The sequence below is a fragment of the Aegilops tauschii genome, chromosome 2, assembly GCF_002575655.3.
Source record: "Aegilops tauschii subsp. strangulata cultivar AL8/78 chromosome 2, Aet v6.0, whole genome shotgun sequence".
In the NCBI taxonomy this organism is placed as follows: Eukaryota; Viridiplantae; Streptophyta; class Magnoliopsida; order Poales; family Poaceae; genus Aegilops; species Aegilops tauschii.
The window spans coordinates 607,340,109-607,358,844 of record NC_053036.3 but is presented as its reverse complement, the minus strand read 5'-3'; the positions used below and the strand labels follow the sequence as shown (position 1 = coordinate 607,358,844).

Sequence of the window (18,736 nt, the reverse complement as noted above, 5' to 3'; positions counted from 1 at the left end):
TACCCCAAATTATATAATATTTGTTTTGATAAAAATAAATCTATTAAGCAAATTCTGAAGAAAGGGCTTGATACAGTGCAGTTTAGGGGGGCCCTTTTTGCAGATTCCCTGGAATTATGGAACCACATTAAAGAATGTTGTGCCCATGTGGTGTTATCACCACAGAGAGACACCATCAAATGGACTCTGCATAATGGTGGGGTTTATACTATAAAATCCTTTTATAGATATATGGTGGAAAGTGGGATAAAATATCCACATGCTTTTATGTGGAAAATTAAAACCCCACCAAGGGTGAAAATTTTCTTGTGGTTCACCCTTAGAAACAGTATACTTACTAGAGATAATTTGCTTAGGAGAGGATGGAAAGGGGATGGTCAATGCCCTTTCTGTATGCAAACAGAGAGTGTGGACCATCTTTTTATGAGATGCTCTATTGCTAGATTACTCTGGAATGTGATACAGTGTGTTTTTTTTATTCAAATCCCTGACAATTTACCAGATTTGTTCAATGTATGGTTAACTTCCTTTAATAAGCAAGAAGAGATATGATGCCTATAGAGGTATCTGCAGTTTGTTGGACTATTTGGAAATTAAGAAATAATGTGTTTTTTGATAACAACAAGGTGTCTGACCCCTGTGTTCCTGTGAATCTAATTATGAAAATGCTCCATGACTGGCTTGTTTTGCAGATAAATCCAGAAAAACGAAGGCTAATGAGGGAGGGCGTAAGAAGAGGTGAGATGATTGCTGCGGAAGTCTTCAAAGCTATACTGGGGTGGAGGAACAGGCATAGGATCGGGCAAGAAGTTCCTCTGCTCGGCGTGGTGTCGTCGTGAAGGCTTCTGAAGAAAACTGACCTTTTATCCCTTTGTTTGCCTGTTATGCTACTAGTAATAGTATCCCAGTATGGTTCTATAATTTAGAGAAAAAGTCAGTTTCAGCGAGGCAGCCAGCCCTGGATGGGGGGTTGTGTTATGCTTTTGCGCATAGAGCTGCAGCAGGGTGTTTCTGTGTCCAGGTTTAGTGCGTGCGTCGTGATCTACCGCTGGTCTAATCTATTTTATGCTTGTTCCAAGACATTATGGTTTCTGGGAGGATATCTGGTGCTACGGGAGCACCTAGGATTAGATGCTCCAGGAGCTTTTCAACCGTTAGATCTGAGATCCGAAGGCCGAGGAGTGAGCTCAGGCTTTTATTCAAAGAACACCCCCAGAAATTTGGTATTGCAAATCGGGTCCAGCGCATCTGTAGATGACCATTGGATTTCAGATCCAATGACCGAGAAGCTCTTGGATTTCAGATCCCGTAGCACCTGATATTTTTCCTATGGTTTCTGATATATGAAAATCGGAGAGGCCGCTCTCTTTTCAAAAAGAAAAATGAAACGACGGGGAGCAGAGCACACGGCACGCTGGAAATGGTACGCGTGAGTGCTGTGAAAGTCGGCTCCTTTCACTTTATTCGTGCAATAGCCGTAAAAAGCACACATAAGTACCTTGTTCGACCGCTGCACCACCTGTAGATACATAAAATCCAAAACTAAACCGCAGAACCGCCACGCGATCGACCGCCGAGAAATAGCCCAGGATTAACGATGATGGCTCACGCATGCTTGCTGCCTACAGATCCAAGCAAAAGAGAGAGACCCACCGCGCGACAGGATCACAGGACCGAGCACGCACTGACCGCATGCATGACCCGCTGTCCGTCCTCTCCTCCGAGCAAATTGGGGCGGGGAGGCGCGCATGCATGCATGCATGGACCCGTGGGCCGCACACCGTACCGGAACCGCACTGCTGTCGTCGTCCCCCCTTTCCCTCCCGCCCTGCATCTCCCGTCCGTATCCGCGTCAGTAGCAGCACGTGTGCGCGCCGACACCTGCTGCGTCGTCGCCCCATGTCGACACACCTCAAGTTTCACCCGCCGGCCACCCGTGCCGATCGATGACGTTTAACCACCGTCTGACGATGGGCTCCGCTGCACGGCACCAAGTCCCGTTTCTCGTGTCAATCCACCGCTAGATTCCCTTCCCCGTAGCCGTGGAGTACTAGGAGTAGTTCAGTGGCCGAGTGCAGACAGGTGCGATGCAAGATCGTTGCCACGACAGTCTAATCCAGTTTGATTGATTCCCCTTTGCATTTGGATGCCTCGTGCGCGCGCGCGCGAGGTCTAGTGGCGAGCCGCTGATTAGTCGGGTTGGCGGCAGGTCGACAGGAGTACTCGGGCGATCCACGCATGCACTGCAGAGAGGGAGAAGGCAATCATCGTCGGGCCGGAGCTGTGGGCGTTGCTTTGCTTTCCGTCCGATGTGGTGGCCTGGCCTTGGCCTAATACCCACCCAACCCAACCAAAATCAATCACCCACACACCATCATACCAGTAATCTACCTACGACCCATCTGCCCAGTTGCTGCCACCTCTGTGCTCATGTAGCTAGATCCACTCCGTTCCTTGGCGTTGGCGATTAGATTAGCCACGAGTAGCAGTACCAATCGAGCACGGCCCGCCGCTCCATCCATAATTGCACCGGCACGTTCGGATTCAGACACACGCATGCAGAGGCAGAGACATGGACGGAGAAAAGTCTCACCCCAGCTGATTAGTGCATGCTGGCTGGCCGGCTGCCGATGCCTAACCTAACGCGGATATGCTTGCTTTGTTGCTGCTCCCACCAGCAGACACCCGGATTAAGCCGAGCCGAGCGACTGGATACGTACGAACCACTGGATCAAATTGTATACGGGATCAAAATCCAGAGGCGATGCACTCAGCAATTAACAACAACGGAGGGGGCGATCGAGTCGGCCAACTGGGAGGATTAATTAACAGAACATTGTACTGCTAATCGCTGCTTATCTACTCGATAACAGAGAGAGAGAGAGAAGAAAAAGAAGATGGTGGCGATTGTTTTATCAACTGTTACAGCTGTCTTTTTTGACATTTGGAAAGACCGCCACTTGTGGCGTCCCCCGCTTCCCCTCCCTCCCTTGTTCTTATCCAGAACGACGTATTGAAAAATCCGGCCACCGACCCACCGACCACCGGCACCTCGCCGCCCTCACCGACGCGGCGGAGCTCGCTAGGGGGACAGGTGGACACGATTGAGTTGGTTGTGCTGAATCTGATTGATCATACGCCGGCTGGCCGCTCTCCGGAGACTAGCTGCATGGTCGACGGGTTGTGGATGACTGGAAGCAGCCGCTGCTTCTTCTCGCTGCTTGGCTGCTTCACTCGGCGTCGGAGGTGTCCGGGCTCGGCGCCTGGTTGAGATCCGGGTTCTTGGCGCGCCCGTTCCACGCCGTCCGCTGCTGCTTCACGTGGCGGTGCAGCTCCTCAGCGTGCGGCTCCGCGTGGTGGTGGTGTTGGTGGAGCCGCTGCCGCTCCCGGTGGTGCGCGGGCGCGGCGACCATGGTGGTCATGCCGGTCTGGAGCGCGTCCACGCGGGACCCGACCTCGATGGCCTTCTTCCGGATCGACGCGGCCGACAGCGCGCCGCCGCCGTCGCCCGGCTCCTCCCCTCCGGCCTCGGCGGCGGCCTCGGGCGACGACAGCGCCAGCGCGGAGATCTCGTCGGGGAAGTTGAGGCGCGCCGACCTGCCGCGCAGGTAGAAGACGGCCGTGTCGTAGGCGCGCGCGGCGGCGACGGGGGTGGCGTAGGACCCCAGCCAGATGCGCGTCCGCTTGTGCGGCTCGCGGATCTCCGCCACCCACTTGCCCCACTTGCGCATGCGCACGCCGCGGTACTGCTTCCGCGGCTGCTGCTGCTGCAGCGGCATCGCCATCGCCATGGGCATGGGCGGCGCCACGGCCACCGTCACGTTGTGCTCCTCCTTGGCCGCCACCGCCGCGACCGCAGCCGCCAGAGGCGCCATCGCCGCCGCCGCAGCCGACGCCGACCCCGCGGAGCCCTCGCTGGAAGACGACGAGCGGTACTCGCCCTGCTGCATGAGCGAAGCTGAGCTGCCTACCAACTACCTATGCTCCTATGCTGGCTAGCCGCCGGCCGCTGCCTCGACTCCCCTCTCCCCTCCCTGCCGGCCGCGTGCCCAAAGGAGGAGTAGCTTTTGGTGTGCGGCAGCGGAGCTGGACTCTCTCTCTTCCCTCCCTCCGGTCCGGGCTATCTATCTATTTGCTGGGCGGTGGTATTTGTATTGGGATTTTGTGGGTGGGGGTATGGTTAGAGTTTGGTTGGGATAATCATAAACCGGGCGGGAGGGGGGAAGAGAGAAGAGGACATCGACGGCGGCGGCAGCAGCAGTGTACTCTACTGTGCTGTTTGGAAGGGAGCCTGGCCCGACCCGATCCGACCCAGCGCCACCCCTAATCGCTAGGTCCACCGTCTAACCTGCGTCCGGACGACACCCCAGAGGTCCATGCATATCCCTACATACATACACGTATTGGACCAGTAGTCCATCCGTATACGTACAATTCTCGCAGGCAACATCAATCGGTTCGGCTGTATTTGTACCTGTACTACATTCGGCACAGCTAGCGTCAACTCATGGCTACTTAATTCTGAAGCTGACATGGCCGATTAGTTACCTCAGGATTGGAATTTGTATTTGGTGGACAATTGCTTGCTCTGGCTGTGGAAACACCATCGTTGTTGTCGCTGGTCCACTCCAAGAAAAACATGAACGGTTCTTTCTCGTGGTAAGTTATATGATAGGATGATCGCAGCATCATAATCCATCCTTCTCTGTTGCTCACCAACCCTCGTGCCGTGCGCACTTGTCGCCACGCTGTAATTTTGTTGACCTCCGTTGCCGCTCTGGTTTCTTCCTGTCCAAGTTCCGTTCACATTTTTTGGGGTCAACAAGTAACCGCTTGAGTATACAATAAGGGCAAATTCTAGAAGAAATATGCATGTCTTATTACAAAACAGACCTGACTAGGCAATGACAAAGATTATCCTTACCCCCGCAGAAAGGAAAAAGGTGGTCCTTACGTTTTTTTGCACCATGCCATGCACATGATATGGCATTTTATTCATGTGACATGCAAGTCACTTAGGACGATAACAACATGCAAATGGAATGGCAAGCAGTGGTGATAATATCCTCGACAAGTAAAATTATGTGGCCGAAACTTTTAGGAAACAAACTAGAATTCCTAATAAGACCAATGACCACAAAGATGTATAATTCTTTAATTGAAAAAACAGCTACTCCCTCCGTCCCATAATATAAAAGCGTTTTTGACATTAGTGTCAAAAATGCTCTTATATTATGGGAATGTCAAAAATGCTTTTATATTATGGGACGGAGGGAGTAGCTCTTTTGCCGTGAGTGTATCAACAGTTTCACTCACATTTTTGGTGAACAAGTAACGGATTCATTATTTATATGTGTATGTTTACCAACATCGAAAGCATCACTTAATTTTGACACGATCAATCCTATCCACCCATAATAACTAGGTCCAATGGTCCATGATTTAAATTGGTTTCCACGAAAGAATCATGATTATTTCGTAGTCATTGCACTGTTAATCCTGCTAAGACCCTAGTTTAATCGATTTGGCTATCCCCTTATTGGGAATAGAAGATTTGGAAGTCGACATTGGTTGTTTCGAGATTATAGTCGTGAAGCTTATGGTGTCGTGGTGTGGAGCTGGGGCGGTAATAGACACACCGATACTGATGACAAGGTCGATGGTGCCTAGGAGGCTAGGAGTCTTGTCATTATATTCTAAAATTGGGGGACATTTATCTAAGTTTCTCCATTTCCCCGGTTGAAAATTATCACCTCCTACTTTGGTTGGATGCCACTGACGATGCTCAATCTTGTACTAGTTGGGATTTAAGAATAAGGTTCATAATAATGTGCGAAGGGGTTATCACATTTTGATGGAAGAAAACTTCGCACACCATGCCATGTGTTTTCCCTTCACTTGCCCTTGGGGTATGATTACAAGCATGCTACTAGTATGCAAAGCACACACTCACATTTCTTTTGAGTTAGAAGATACAAGAAAATCGAAAAAAAAGTATATGGGTAGTGTATTGCTCTAACAATTCCACGGTTTGCTTAACCCACTCTTTTTGTCCTTTGGCTGATGTGGAGACTCCTTCGGGGAGCGTCGAGTGTCATCCCTAGATTCACCTCGGGGTGGTGAAGATGAGTTGTGCTAGGGTATGTGCCACTTCTTTCTATGCCATGCTCAAGGTGTCGGAGGTAGGTGAAACTACTCATGCACACATTAGCAAGTTATGGGGTGGTAGCTCCACTCCAATCGACATGGACGTCCATAGCAAGTTGGGTACTCTCCAACTAGATCTTGAGGAATTTGGTGGAGAGCCAGGCTTTTTCTTTCTCCTCAAATACTTGTTACCTACTCTTCATTCAGAACTATCCTACCACAAGAAGTCACGAGGCAAGTTAACATGAGTCGTAACAACAAAAGCCAATTTCCATCATGGTAGGCAAACTCATAAAATTCCAATCTAAACCCTCGTTGACAAAATTGCTATACAAAATCGTTCAAGGCGGGGGACGGGGTGGTGTCCTCCGACCTAGTCGTAGCTCCGCCACTTTTCATTTCCACTGTCATGACTCCAGAAATGTGTGGCACAATTAAGAACATTATGTTACAAAGTACAACAGTAAATTGAAAAGTCCCTGTGTTATATCATTGATCATTAGGCACATGTGTTTGATCGGAAAAGCATTGAGCCTTTGACATGCGTACATGGTTTTCACCCAAACAGGATTTGTATTTGTCCTACTATTAGGCAAAGTGCGGTCTCCATGTACACGATTTCTAGCGTAACAAGAGATTAATTAGAAGCACACATATCCTACAAAAGAGTAAGTGCCAAGACAAAAATGACGTACAAGTGGAATGCCGTGCAGTGGTAATATCGTGCAAAACATCTAACTTGATGGGGCATCTTTTCTTCTTTTCTCTGAAGCGGTTATGAGTCCTAATAAATCAGGAATGATTGGATATTCTCGGGACGAAAACTTGAATCCGACGGCATGTAGTCGGCGGCCAATACTTTGCGGTGGGGTGATGTGCCTGCCGGTCCTGATAATTGCTTCCTTTTAGGTGAACTCGCCAGCCGCCCCCGAACGCGCATAATTGTGCATCAAATAGCTGGCGCCTGGCGCCCCGCCGACCCGCCGACCCGGCTCCCATAATCCAAAGCTAAATCATGCAAAATCTAAGCGTACGTACGTAGTACGTCCGATCGATCCACCCGGGCACACGTACACGTACCAAAAGACCCCGCCGACGTCGCGGCATCTTCCTCCCTTTTCCCTCCGGGAGCACGAGACCTCGCGGCATCGATCGCCGGTACTACACCGTGGCCCCCGGCCGTCGTCGTCGCGACGCGCCTACGTGTGCGTGCGCTGCTGCGAGCCGTTGCGGTGGAGACACGACGTGGCCGGCCGGCCGGCGCGCGCGCGGCGGGGCGCACGGCCTTGTCGCTTGCGCGGGCGGGCGCGCGCGCGCGCGAGCGCGTGGGCCTCGAGAGAGTTGGATTTGGACCACGCGCATGTAGAAGCGGATGCTGGCGCTACGGCCTAGGAGTAGGATGTTTGATCGATCGAGCTTGCTAGGCTATCTAGCTAGCCTAGGACAACAACGTGGTGGGGGACTAGTACGCTACGCATGGCTATAGTGCTATGGCCGCTTTGCTTTGCCTGGATCGAGTGAGTTGTGTCCGGCTGGCTGGCTCGTGATGCCAGTAGGAGCAGGACCATAGCTTGGGGATAGGATCCGCTGTTTGAAACCCCTCTTCGGGTCAAGAAAAGCCGGGGCGCATGCATCCATCCATGGAGATCAAAGGTGCCTTTCAGCTCCGTTTTGTCGTGCAACGGCACGCGGGAGGGAGGTGCATGGAGATGCAGTCTTGTCCTACCTTCACTTTTGTGTGCGTGATTCACTCATAATGTTAGTCACCAAAAGGGTGATATACTTTTTATCAGGGCGTGTCTCTAGAAAATGTAAATTGTACTAATTGGTACTCTCTCGGCCTGGGTTCCTTATGCCCTTATTTGAATGAGGATTTTCATACTATAATCCTTGTGACTTATAATTCATATTTTATCACTTAAATTTATGGTCAAATTTTGGTTCAAAATAAGAGGGGGTGACCAATAAACTCGGATGAAGTGAGCAGTAGCAAGAAATAGCGGTACCCCCCTCGCCCCCCTCTCTAGAGGAACTTCCCAAATAAGCTTTTCTTTGTGCTAATGTCTCTACTAATCCTCGGCGTCTCTGATCACCCTACCTTTTCTATGCCATACACTCATTTTGCCCCACTTATACTTTGGTTCACGCGCCGTCACTGGCATGCTGTAAATAGATTTGAAGGATTCCGTGCTTGCATGTTTATGAATAGCTTATAACGTAACGGGCAAGTACTTTAACGTGACCGGCAACTGTCCTAGAGCGAGACAAAGCCCTCCCACGAAACTAGTCAGGCTAGACCGCTTATCTTATGCAATTCCGCACGAGATGATCGAGTTGGAGTCCAGGGAACAAAAGCTTAGGCAAACCAATCGTTGAGACGTTGAGTCAAGCACGGCATGAACCAGAACTCCGTGTTGATTAATTCCGCACTTTCTTGACTAATTCGATCGAGTACATCACCCTTCGGTCACCAACACGGATAATGGCATGCCCACGTTGCCGTCCTCGAACCCTAGCTAGCAGAAACGAGTGTGGGTGTCTCTTGGCGTACGCGTTGCACTTCTTTCTAATAAATAAATTGGCCAATGACTGGGGCGTCGGCCATACGCAGCACCGTACGTCTGGTGGACGTACCGGTTTGGCCAACCGCGCGCACCGGCACCGCACCGACATGGGGTGAGATGGAGATGTGGATGTGGATGGGGACGGAGCCGAGCGGTGTAGCGGGGGCGGCTAGCTTAGCTATGTAGGTGGCGAGGTGGCTGGCGTCGGGGCGGGGTGACGCGCGCCGACGCGGACGCGGACGCTTCCCTCCCCGTCCACGGCATCCCCCACTGCCCATCCACCCGTCTCATCCCCTCCCGTGCCCGGACAAGCCCGCGACGTCAACTTGCTTGCCAGCGACGGCATCGCCATTATCTATCGCCTGCTAATCATGCACCCTAATCACGTCCACCACCGCCTAATCCCGTCCCGTCGCCGCTTTCTATCCTGCCGCGCCGCACCGCATCTCCCTCGCCACGTCCGTCCGTCCCCGCCGCTGCGCCGTACCGCTCCGGTCGGTCTGGTAGGCGGCGGGGTCCAGGTGCGAGGCGTCCGTGTGACGGCGAGTCGGTGAGATCGGTTGGCGAGGTACGTTGCACGGGGGACGGGACGGACGGGCGTGATGCGACGGTGGCGGGCGGCGCGGGGGAAACGGAGGTCGGCGAGGCTGGGGCGGATAGGAACGCGACGTGTTGAAGCGAGATAGGGCGAGGAGGAATCCCGTCACGCGTGGGGCCCGGGGTTGGCGACCTGGGACGGGAGTCGTCGTCACGGGGGAGTTGGGTGGGTGGTAGTAGTAGGCCTCTGCGTGTATTCGCCAACCGGTTCCGTGGACAAGGCCGGCCATGGGTCTGGGTCTGGGTCTGGGTCTAGCTAGGCGGAGTGAGTGGAGTTCTGGTAGAGATAGGGCAGCGGCCGCAGCGACTTCCGGTCCGTGAGTTTATGGCCGCCAAGCTGGCCGGCCGGCAGCCGCACGCGACCGGCCGGCGACCACCCCCACGGAGCATTTACCTACACCGAGCTCACGTTTTCTCATACAAAACCAACAGTATACCGTCCACGGCTAACCAGTGCTGGTGCACTAATAGCACCAGAAAGACACCCCCTGGTGGGACATGTACTTGGTTTGTAGCGTTCGTTTGGATGATAGCGGCGGAATCAAGCGGATCTGTTGGTGTGAGTCGACACGGTTGTGGCCGGGCGCATAGAATACTGCTCCCTCCGGCCGTCAGCTTTACCATGTAGTACTCTAGTTTTATCCAGCGGGGCGCCGGTCGGTCTGCGCTAATCAATACATGCTCCTGCAGATCGAGCTGTGGAGCTGTAGTAGGAGTACTACTCATTACATATTCTAATTGTACTGCCGCTTCCAATAACTAACGGACTGGGCAGGCGCAGCCAGTGCTCGATATGCTGGGTGCCGACGAACCGGCCCGCCAGCCCGCCAGCAGGCCACTTGCCCCTTAAAAAGGCGTTTGCCTGCACTGGCAATTGATAACAATTATGGTGGCCGGAGGCCCGGAGCAAGCGAGTGAGAAAGATGGGTGCAAATATAGTGAGGATCACGTCCATATCCGGAGTTGTAATCTGGGCATTGGTTGTTACCGTCATGGGAAGTGGGGGTGGAGTCGGGTGAGGGAAGCAGGCGGGGCTGGCGACGGCGACGCGCGGGCCGGGGAGGAAACTGCAGCTAGTGGACGGGCCCCGCCGTCGTCGTTGCCATCTTATCCCTCTCTGCGTGTGACGCCCGATAAACAAATCCGCCGGGGGTGGAGTAACGAGGAATACAACGAGGCGTTCCTGTCGACCCTGATAAACAATCGGGGAATTAATTTAGTGTTGCGTAATAATGCTACTGGGCTGCCGCTAATCATGATAGATTAAGAGGCGAATGATACGGATCGGTGGATAATGCTCGTGCTCTGGAATTCCACTGCCGACTCCGCCCGCCCGCCCGCCGGCCGGCGGTTGGACGGTTCCAGCGGGCATGCGTGCGTGCCGTGCCGGTCGACTATTAAAACGGGCCAGTGGGTGGCCGGAGGGAGCGCAAGTTGCCGTGCGTGGCGTGGGGTGGCCGGTGGCCCCCGCCGCCCTCGGTCGGCGTGGCCGGCGCGTGCACACGCACTGCCGCCCCGCCCCCTGGCCCGTCCGGCGCCACGCCGAGCGACCCCTCGCTATCGGTCTCCAGTGTTCCGTTTCGTCGCCCACCCGCGCCGGTCGCTGCCACCCGCGCGCGCGCCGACAAGACAAGCGGCGCCCGGGACGGACCACCTACCCCGACCCCCGTTCCCCCTGCCTGCCTGCCGCGAATTCGGAAAAGAAATTCCCCATCCGCTCCGCTCTTTTGGACGCTTTCCGTTGGCGCTGGCGGCGTCGTCGGAGACGATCCGCTCGCGCCCGCCATGCGCTGGCAGGGAAAGAAAGCGGCGGGTCGGACCGGGGAAGGAAGCGGCGCGGCTGGTTCCGGTTCCGATTCCGACTACGACCCTGGTGCTGCTGGTGTAGCTATAGCTGTAGGTAGTGGAGGCTGGCCGGATTTAGCGCTTTGGTGATACCGCCACCACTCGCAGCAGTACGACCGACCGACGTGATGATAGGCTCTTCCGGTTATATGTACGATCATCATGGCCGGCGGCACTGGCGACTCCGGAAAGGTGAAAAATAAAGGGTGCGTGTATCCCTGGGAACTCTGCAGTGAGTGAGCGAGTCAGTGATCAGATCATGCATGCGCGCCCTGCTCGCTGGTGCGCCAGCCCAGTGGCTGCCGGCGCCAAAAAAGCTCAGTCGATCCCGCCACCATGCCGGCCACCATTTCCCGGGAAGAAAATCGCACGCCGGATCAGATCGTGCTTCGTGCATGTGTATGTGATGGGACGGCGGGCGCGCGATTAAGCTCGGTAGTGACCCGTGCTCGTGGGAGTTATCGCTCTATCAAGAGGTGGGAGAGGGACATGCTCTACTCGAGCGTACGTTTGACTTTTCGACAGGAGTAGCATATACGTACCTTAAGGTGGGCCCAGGTTCTGGTGGTGTGATAGTCGGCGGCGACATCACACCTGACAAGTGGTTCTTCTTTTTCCCTCTCCCAGCTGAGCTGATCTAATGATTGAGCATTTGCTTGGAAAGGAGGACACCCACTACGGTGCATGAACCAACGGCGCCGTGTGCCAGCGTGGCTGCCGCTCCCCTCTCCCCTCTCTGTGCTCGAGCAAATTGACCTCTCGTGCTTCGGAAAGGAGGTAGGTGATACATGCATGCACCGGTCGGGTCGGCGGCCACAGGGGACGCTCTCTCGTGCAGCCTCTTTCAAGCCGGGCTCGGTGGCTAAGTACGTACTACGTACGACACTGCACTAATGCGTTTCTTTCTTGTAGATACAGCAACCTTGCTGTTGCTGGGCGCGCGCAGGTCGGGCGTGATTCAAGGCTCACGGGGAGAGGCGACAAATGATCGACATGAATGTTTTCTGTTGCATGCTCCCTGCATCTGCATGCTACACTTCCACCGTGCGTACATTAGCAGGTTTCAATTATTATTTTGATTGATGAGAAATCCTGTTCTGTTCACTCGCCAGTAAGAGGCTACAAATTGAGTGTTCCTCGATGATGGTATGCCATCCTGTCAAATGCAAATGTGCAACCAGTTTCCAAACGTGGTAGACATCCAGAAAACTAATGCAAATCACTGCATGCATCTTGAGTGTTCTTTTTGGGTGTCAGTGGTAAAATCATTTTTTTAGGAGGAATGCTCAAATCAAATGAAATGCTCTCCGACAGTGGCCCAGGTTAAGTTTGATAGATTAGCCTAATAGTCCCTTTGTTCCATAGCGCAGCGCGTATAGATTTTTTGACAAATCAAATCTCACGAACTTTGACCAAGTTTTGTAGAAAAAAGCATTTAAATCTAGAGCACCTCTTTCCTCGCTCCGTGATATTTGACTGCAGCTCGCTCCGCTCCATGCTGCCAACTTTGCGGAGCTATCCTGTTCGAGTCGGCTCCACCTGCTCCAGGAGCGGAGTTGTGGACCAGAGGGACTCCGAACAGGCTCCTAGAGTGCCAAGCATTAGATTTATAAGATATAGTTTCATATTTTATATATTAAGTATTGTAGATATAAATAATTTTCTCTATAAACTTGTTGAAAGTGTGCAGATTTTAACTTTTTAAAAATCTGTATGCACTACATTATGGAACATAAGGAGTATATTATAGGCCTTGCTACATTTGCCGGCTAAGTTTGTTTAATTGCCCTTTTCTTTTAGATAAAGCCCAAGATATAAACACATAGAGAGCCCAATAGGAGTTTAACCTTACTATTTCTTTTTAGATTCTTTTTTGAGAATCAACTGTATTTTATTGACTTTATTGGGTTGTTACTAGGCAACATTGTGATATTTCCTACTTGACGCTAGTTACGCAAAATGCAAACACTGGTAAGCAGTGATGCGATTCGGCCTGGCTAATTTTCGCTATTCTGGCAACAGGTACAAAGGTTTTAGGAAGGTTCCTTCCGGTATTGGGAACTTCTTGAAAGTTTCTTTGTTCTTTTTTTTCCTTTTCCTTTTCTCATTTTTTATTCTTCTTTCAAATTAATTTCATAGTTTGCAAAAAAAATACACCTTTAATTTATAAATGTTAGCTTTCCTGTAAAATGTCTAAAAATATTCATGTTTTTATATTTTAAAAAATGTAAGGTCAAGTGATTAATAAAAATTTTGAACAAGTTTTAAGTAACGTCCAGGTTCTTAAAAGAATTAATTGACACACACTTACTACAACTTTAGTGCAAAGTTGTACAGCTGTTTGTGAATCAATATGGATCGTAGGGAGTACAGAAGTTTCTGAAACATGTTCACATTTTTTGCAAAAAAATAATCTGAAAATTTCTAAGAATGTACATTTTTTAATATAAATAATTTTTGATTTTTCTAGGGGGGAAATGACTTAAAAAAAGGAAATGCCACTAGAAATCTGAACGGAGAAAAACAATCTGGACAGTCACTATGCTCGGTCGAACAGTTTTTTTTAGGGGCGATCGAACCGCTACAGTTCCCAATATTAATGGGTTGGCCCACTCGCTCGCTCCTGTGTGGGAGCTCGACAATTTGACACACCGTAAAAATTGTAGCCTTGTCCTAACAATCGTGGCCTAGTTCCAATTACAGTTAAGCCCATTAACAAGCTAGCAGTCTCATCCCTAATATCTCTACCCGTCAAAAAAATATCTCTACTGTTTATGTTCTATCAAAAGGGGGAAATGTTATATGCTCTAATGACAATAAAAACATGTCCAGCAATGAAACCATGTTATTTTTGGGAAAACCCTATTTGACGTCTGCTAGGTCAAAATATGAGGGCAAACACACAAGGTGCTCCCATGGACCGGGGGCCCATTAATGCGTTAAGTTTGTTCTCTTTATGTTCTGTTTTTTGTTTGTGGTTGTTTCCAAATTTTATTTCCTTTTTCTTTTTATATGTTATCTTTTTATATTTTGTCTTTCCGCTTTTATTTTCATTTTTAGAAAATTTTCTCACGAAGGTTGATTTTTCTTCATGAATTTGAAAAACTATTCATAAATTTAGAAAAAATTCACATGAGTTTTAGAAAAATAATTATGAAACTTCAAATTTTCACTATGAAGCTTGATTTTTCTTGTACTTACCAATTTTCACATAAAGCCCAGGATGAATTCATACGATCCCGGCAGTGTAGTTCGACCTTACTTGATTGTTTCCGACACGTATCCTATTTGCCACCTTTAGCATTCGATACTATGTTATCCGTACACGGCCGAGATCACTAGTTAGAGGGTACTCCTCGCTCACAAAGGTCACTCCCACTCCTCTTGTGGTGACAAGTGTCGTCGCGTAGCTGACACTTGTCCCAACCTGGGAGTTTTGTGATTTTTTTCCATAGATTCATTTTTTGAAACATTCTTGAACCGTGTGTCTAAATGATAAACCGCTTTCATCATTGCATATCTTGTGCCGAGATCTTCAAAATTAGATCCCATGTTGATAGGTGTGCACGATTTTCTTTCCCGAAAACACCGGAAAAAAATAAAACTAGAAAAAAATAAAAAAAGGAAGGAAAAAAAAAGAAAACCAAAGGTAACTGCCTATTTCAATTCTTTGGGGAAGTATTTCTGTCCTGCACCGTGAAGCACACTTGTGCTTTTCCTTACAGGGGACCACGTGCGTGCTTTTCATGCGAAAGCACAATGCTCTTATGACAATAAAAACATGTCCATCAATGAAACCATGTTATTTTTGGGAAATCCCTATTTGACTCTGCTGGGTCAAAATATCAGGGCAAACACACAAGGTGCTCCCACGGACTGGGGGGCATTAATGCGTTAACTTTGTTCTCTTTGTGTTCTGTTTTGTTTGTGGTTTTTTCCAAATATAATTTCTTTTCTCTTTCTGTATGTTTTCTTTTTATATTTCGTTTTTCCGCTTTTATTTTCATTTTTAGAAAATGTTCTCACGACGGTTGATTTTTCTTCATGAATTTGAAAAGATATTCATAAATTTAGAAAAATTCACATGAGTTTTAGAAAAATTTAATTATGAAACTTCAATTTTTCACTATGAAGCTTGATTTTTCTTGTACTTACCATTTTTCACATAAAGCCCAGAATGAATTCATACAATCCCGGCAGTGTAGTTTGACCTTACTTGATTGTTCCCGACACGTATCCTATTTGCCACCTTTAGCGTTCGATACTATGTTATCCGTACACGGCCGAGATCACTAGTTAGAGGGTACTCCTCACTCGCAAAGGTCACTCCCACTCCTGTTGTGGTGACAAGTGTCTCCGCATAGCTGACACTTGTCCCAACCTGGGAGTTTTGTGAATTTTTTTTCCGTAGATTCAATTTTTAAAACATTCTATCTCTTGAACTGTGCGTCCAAATGATAAACCGTTTTCATCATGCATATGTTGTGTTGAGATCTTCGAAACTAGATCCCATTTTGATAGGTTTGCATGATTTTTCTTTCCCGAAAACACCGGAAAAAAATAAAAAATGAAAAATGAAGGAAAAAAAGAAAACCGAAGCTAACTGCCTATTTCAATTCTTTGGGGAAGTATTTCTGTCCTGCACCGTGAAGCACACTTGTGCTTTTCCCTTACAGGGGACCACATGCGTGCTTTTCATGCGAAAGCACCACTGTGGTTTTTTTTCGAACGATTTGCTTCATGTGCGAGAAAACACATAGAGAAAATCTATGAAAATCCAAAAAAAACAAGTAAAAAACTTAAAAATACGTACTGAAAAAATGCGTTCCTACAGGGTGTGCCGAGCATACAACACGTGGTAAAGCTAGGACGCACCGCGGCTCAGCTGGAGCACCCCTTGCATGCGCACGCCGCGTAAGCATCCGAAGGAGTAGCATCTCTATTTATGCTTTCTTTATAATGAAAAAAATGACACAAAGTAGGGCATTTTGCCTTACTGTATTATGGTAAATAAAGAAGTACCAGCTCATTCGTTACCCCGTACACTGCCAGAGCTATATCTCGCTCAGTGCAAGATATACCCTAGCCTCGCCTCAGTCCATTGGGGTCGTGTGCCGGCTCATTAGTGTAGCTTGTTTTTTCTTTTTCAATTTTTTGAACAACATTCTGGTGTTTTTCTTTGGGTTTTTTCACTTTTCCTTTTATTTTATTTTTTTATTTCCTTAGCTATTCTTCGCAGTTTACTTCGTTCTATCTGTTTTTCATTACTAGCACATAATGTCTTGTAGCACAGGATTCACTACGAAGAACATGCTGCAATGCAGCATCCTTTACAAAATGAATATAAAAAATAGGATGCAATTTATCCACGTCCATATTTTCTTTGCGGGTATAATCTCCCACTAATTCCGTTTAAGTATAATCCTTCCTTTACTTACCATGACGTCCTCACCTGTTTTAGTCCGGAATCAAATCCTTCCTTTTCTAATTTAGTAGCCCCACCACAAGGAAGCCTATGGACCCTTCCTTTTAATTATCCTACCTTATTACCTCAAGTCCTTCCTTTAATTAGCTCCATCTACTTGAATATTCTATTTATTAAGCCCACAATCATTCTTTTAATTATTTCACCGGTTTATCTGTAATCTTACTTTAGTCAGCCACATCCATTTAATATCCTATTTAAACCCATAATTCTTCTTGACGCCACTTGTTTAACCGTCAGTTGGTTGATTCCTGAGGCCGCTTGTATATTTACTGGTGGGAACCATTGTAAAAGAGCGAGGTAGGATTAGTAAATGTGAAAGATGCATAGCTTGTTGGTTTTTACATCAAAGAGCTAAACGCAGAGGTACTGCGTTCAATTCCATGATGTTGATTTATTTTGACCCAATTATTTTTCACGGTCCCTATGAAATCCCATAGAAGGCCCATCAACGTACAAGTACATGGCCCAGATGGCTTACCGTGTGTACCAGCGGATCATACGAAACTTTATCGTGCGCACATACCAAACGAAAATCAATGAAAAGGACCAAACCAAACCAAGAATACCTATTCCCTTTAATAGTAGGTATAGATATAGATATAGATATAGATTTTTGCACCTTTTTTTGTGATTTTTTTCTTGGTTCTATGCATGTCTACTTTTACACAATGTATGTTTGCAATTTACACGTGGAATATTTTTTGATACACGTTGAACCTTTTTCTTTGATCTACTTTTTTTTACATTTTCTTGAATATATGTTCAGCCGTTTCAGAATACACATTGACTATTTTTTAATGGCAATAAACATTTTTTAAACTACAAGGTTTTTTCTTTTTTCTTTTATTTCCGTTTTAATCAACGTATGCCTATATTTTTCATAAAAATAAGGAACATTTTGTAAACAAGTTTAACATTTTGCAAACACATGATTAATATGTTTTGAAATACTTGTTTTTAGGTCTATTTTTTGATATGTATTGTACATTTTGGTGTACATCTAAAACATTTTTTAATACATGTTTATCTTTTACTTTCAAAAACTTCATATTTTTTTAATACAAGTTGAAACGTTTTTTAATGGTATATAAGATATTTTTTAACAATGCTACATTTTGTAAATTTTATAAACATTTTTAAAAATGTGACGAACATTAAAGACATGAAACCTACATTATTTCTTATTGGTAAAATGTTTTTTTGTTACACATTTTTTTAGTATGTCACATACATTTTTTTGAAACACTTTGACACTTCAAAATGTCATAGACATTTTTCTTTATTGTCATCTACATTTTTTTTAAGCTAAAAGTTTTTTGACAGCTATAACATGGTTTAAAAATCGTGGGTTTTAATATTTTACTTAATTTATATTTTTCAGTATATGTATTTATAATACTTTCGAAAATAAGAACAAAATAAAACGAACGAATGAAAACAAGAAAGAAAAAGGTTTTTCCCTAACCTTACCGCCGCCACGTGAAGACGACTAGGTAGGCGATCTTCTACCTCCGATCTACATCAGCCAGGGCTGGTCCCCTCTCCCTCTGACTGTTGCTCCGGCGGCAGGAGGGAGGGGGATCCTCTTCCTCCGCTCTGTAGTTAGAATTTCGTTTTTTAGGTCGTAGTGCGCCATTGGGACGGTGGGAGCGGCGCCCAGACGAATAAATCTGCCTTGGCTCCACTCCCACGGCGATGGTGTCCTTCATGGTGGCATCTTGGAGTTTCTGGTATCGACGGTGTTAGTGTTTATAGATGGTGTCGGCAAGGCGGCGGCGACCCCTTCAGGTCACAATGGAGTAGAGAAGTTTTGTCGTTCGGATAGGATTGTAAAAAAAATATGGGTTCAAGATTTCTGGGAGAAGCTGAGGGGAGGCCCGATTCTCAAGATTCCAGGAGAATCGGCCAAAAGAACTGGGCCAAAAACCAGAACCTGAAAGCTGTATGTAGGCTACTGCCCAAGCCGCTCGCTAGGTCGCCACACGTGTGCGATTTGCCGACAATTTGATGCAAAATGGGTAGGGTTTCCCCTTTGAGACCAGAACGCCCACACGCTCCCTGCGTTGGTAACGGGCTAGGGAGCGTAAGCGCCGGT

At 48.0% G+C, this 18,736-nt stretch overlaps 1 protein-coding gene across 1 annotated transcript; it reads right to left on the bottom strand.

Moving 5' to 3' along the window:
• Window positions 1-2,804: 2,804 nt before the first annotated feature.
• LOC109776776 (ethylene-responsive transcription factor ERF008) lies at window positions 2,805-4,199 on the bottom strand. Its single transcript, XM_020335439.4, has one exon. It carries the CDS (start codon window positions 3,948-3,950, stop codon window positions 3,231-3,233), a length of 720 nt encoding a protein of 239 aa, XP_020191028.1. The 5' UTR covers window positions 3,951-4,199; the 3' UTR covers window positions 2,805-3,230.
• Between the last annotated feature and the right edge of the window lie 14,537 nt (window positions 4,200-18,736).

Excerpts from the sequence above, each read along its gene's own strand:
- LOC109776776 (XM_020335439.4), bottom strand. The coding sequence starts at position 3,950 with ATGCAGCAGGGCGAGTACCGCTCGTCGTCTTCCAGCGAGGGCTCCGCG.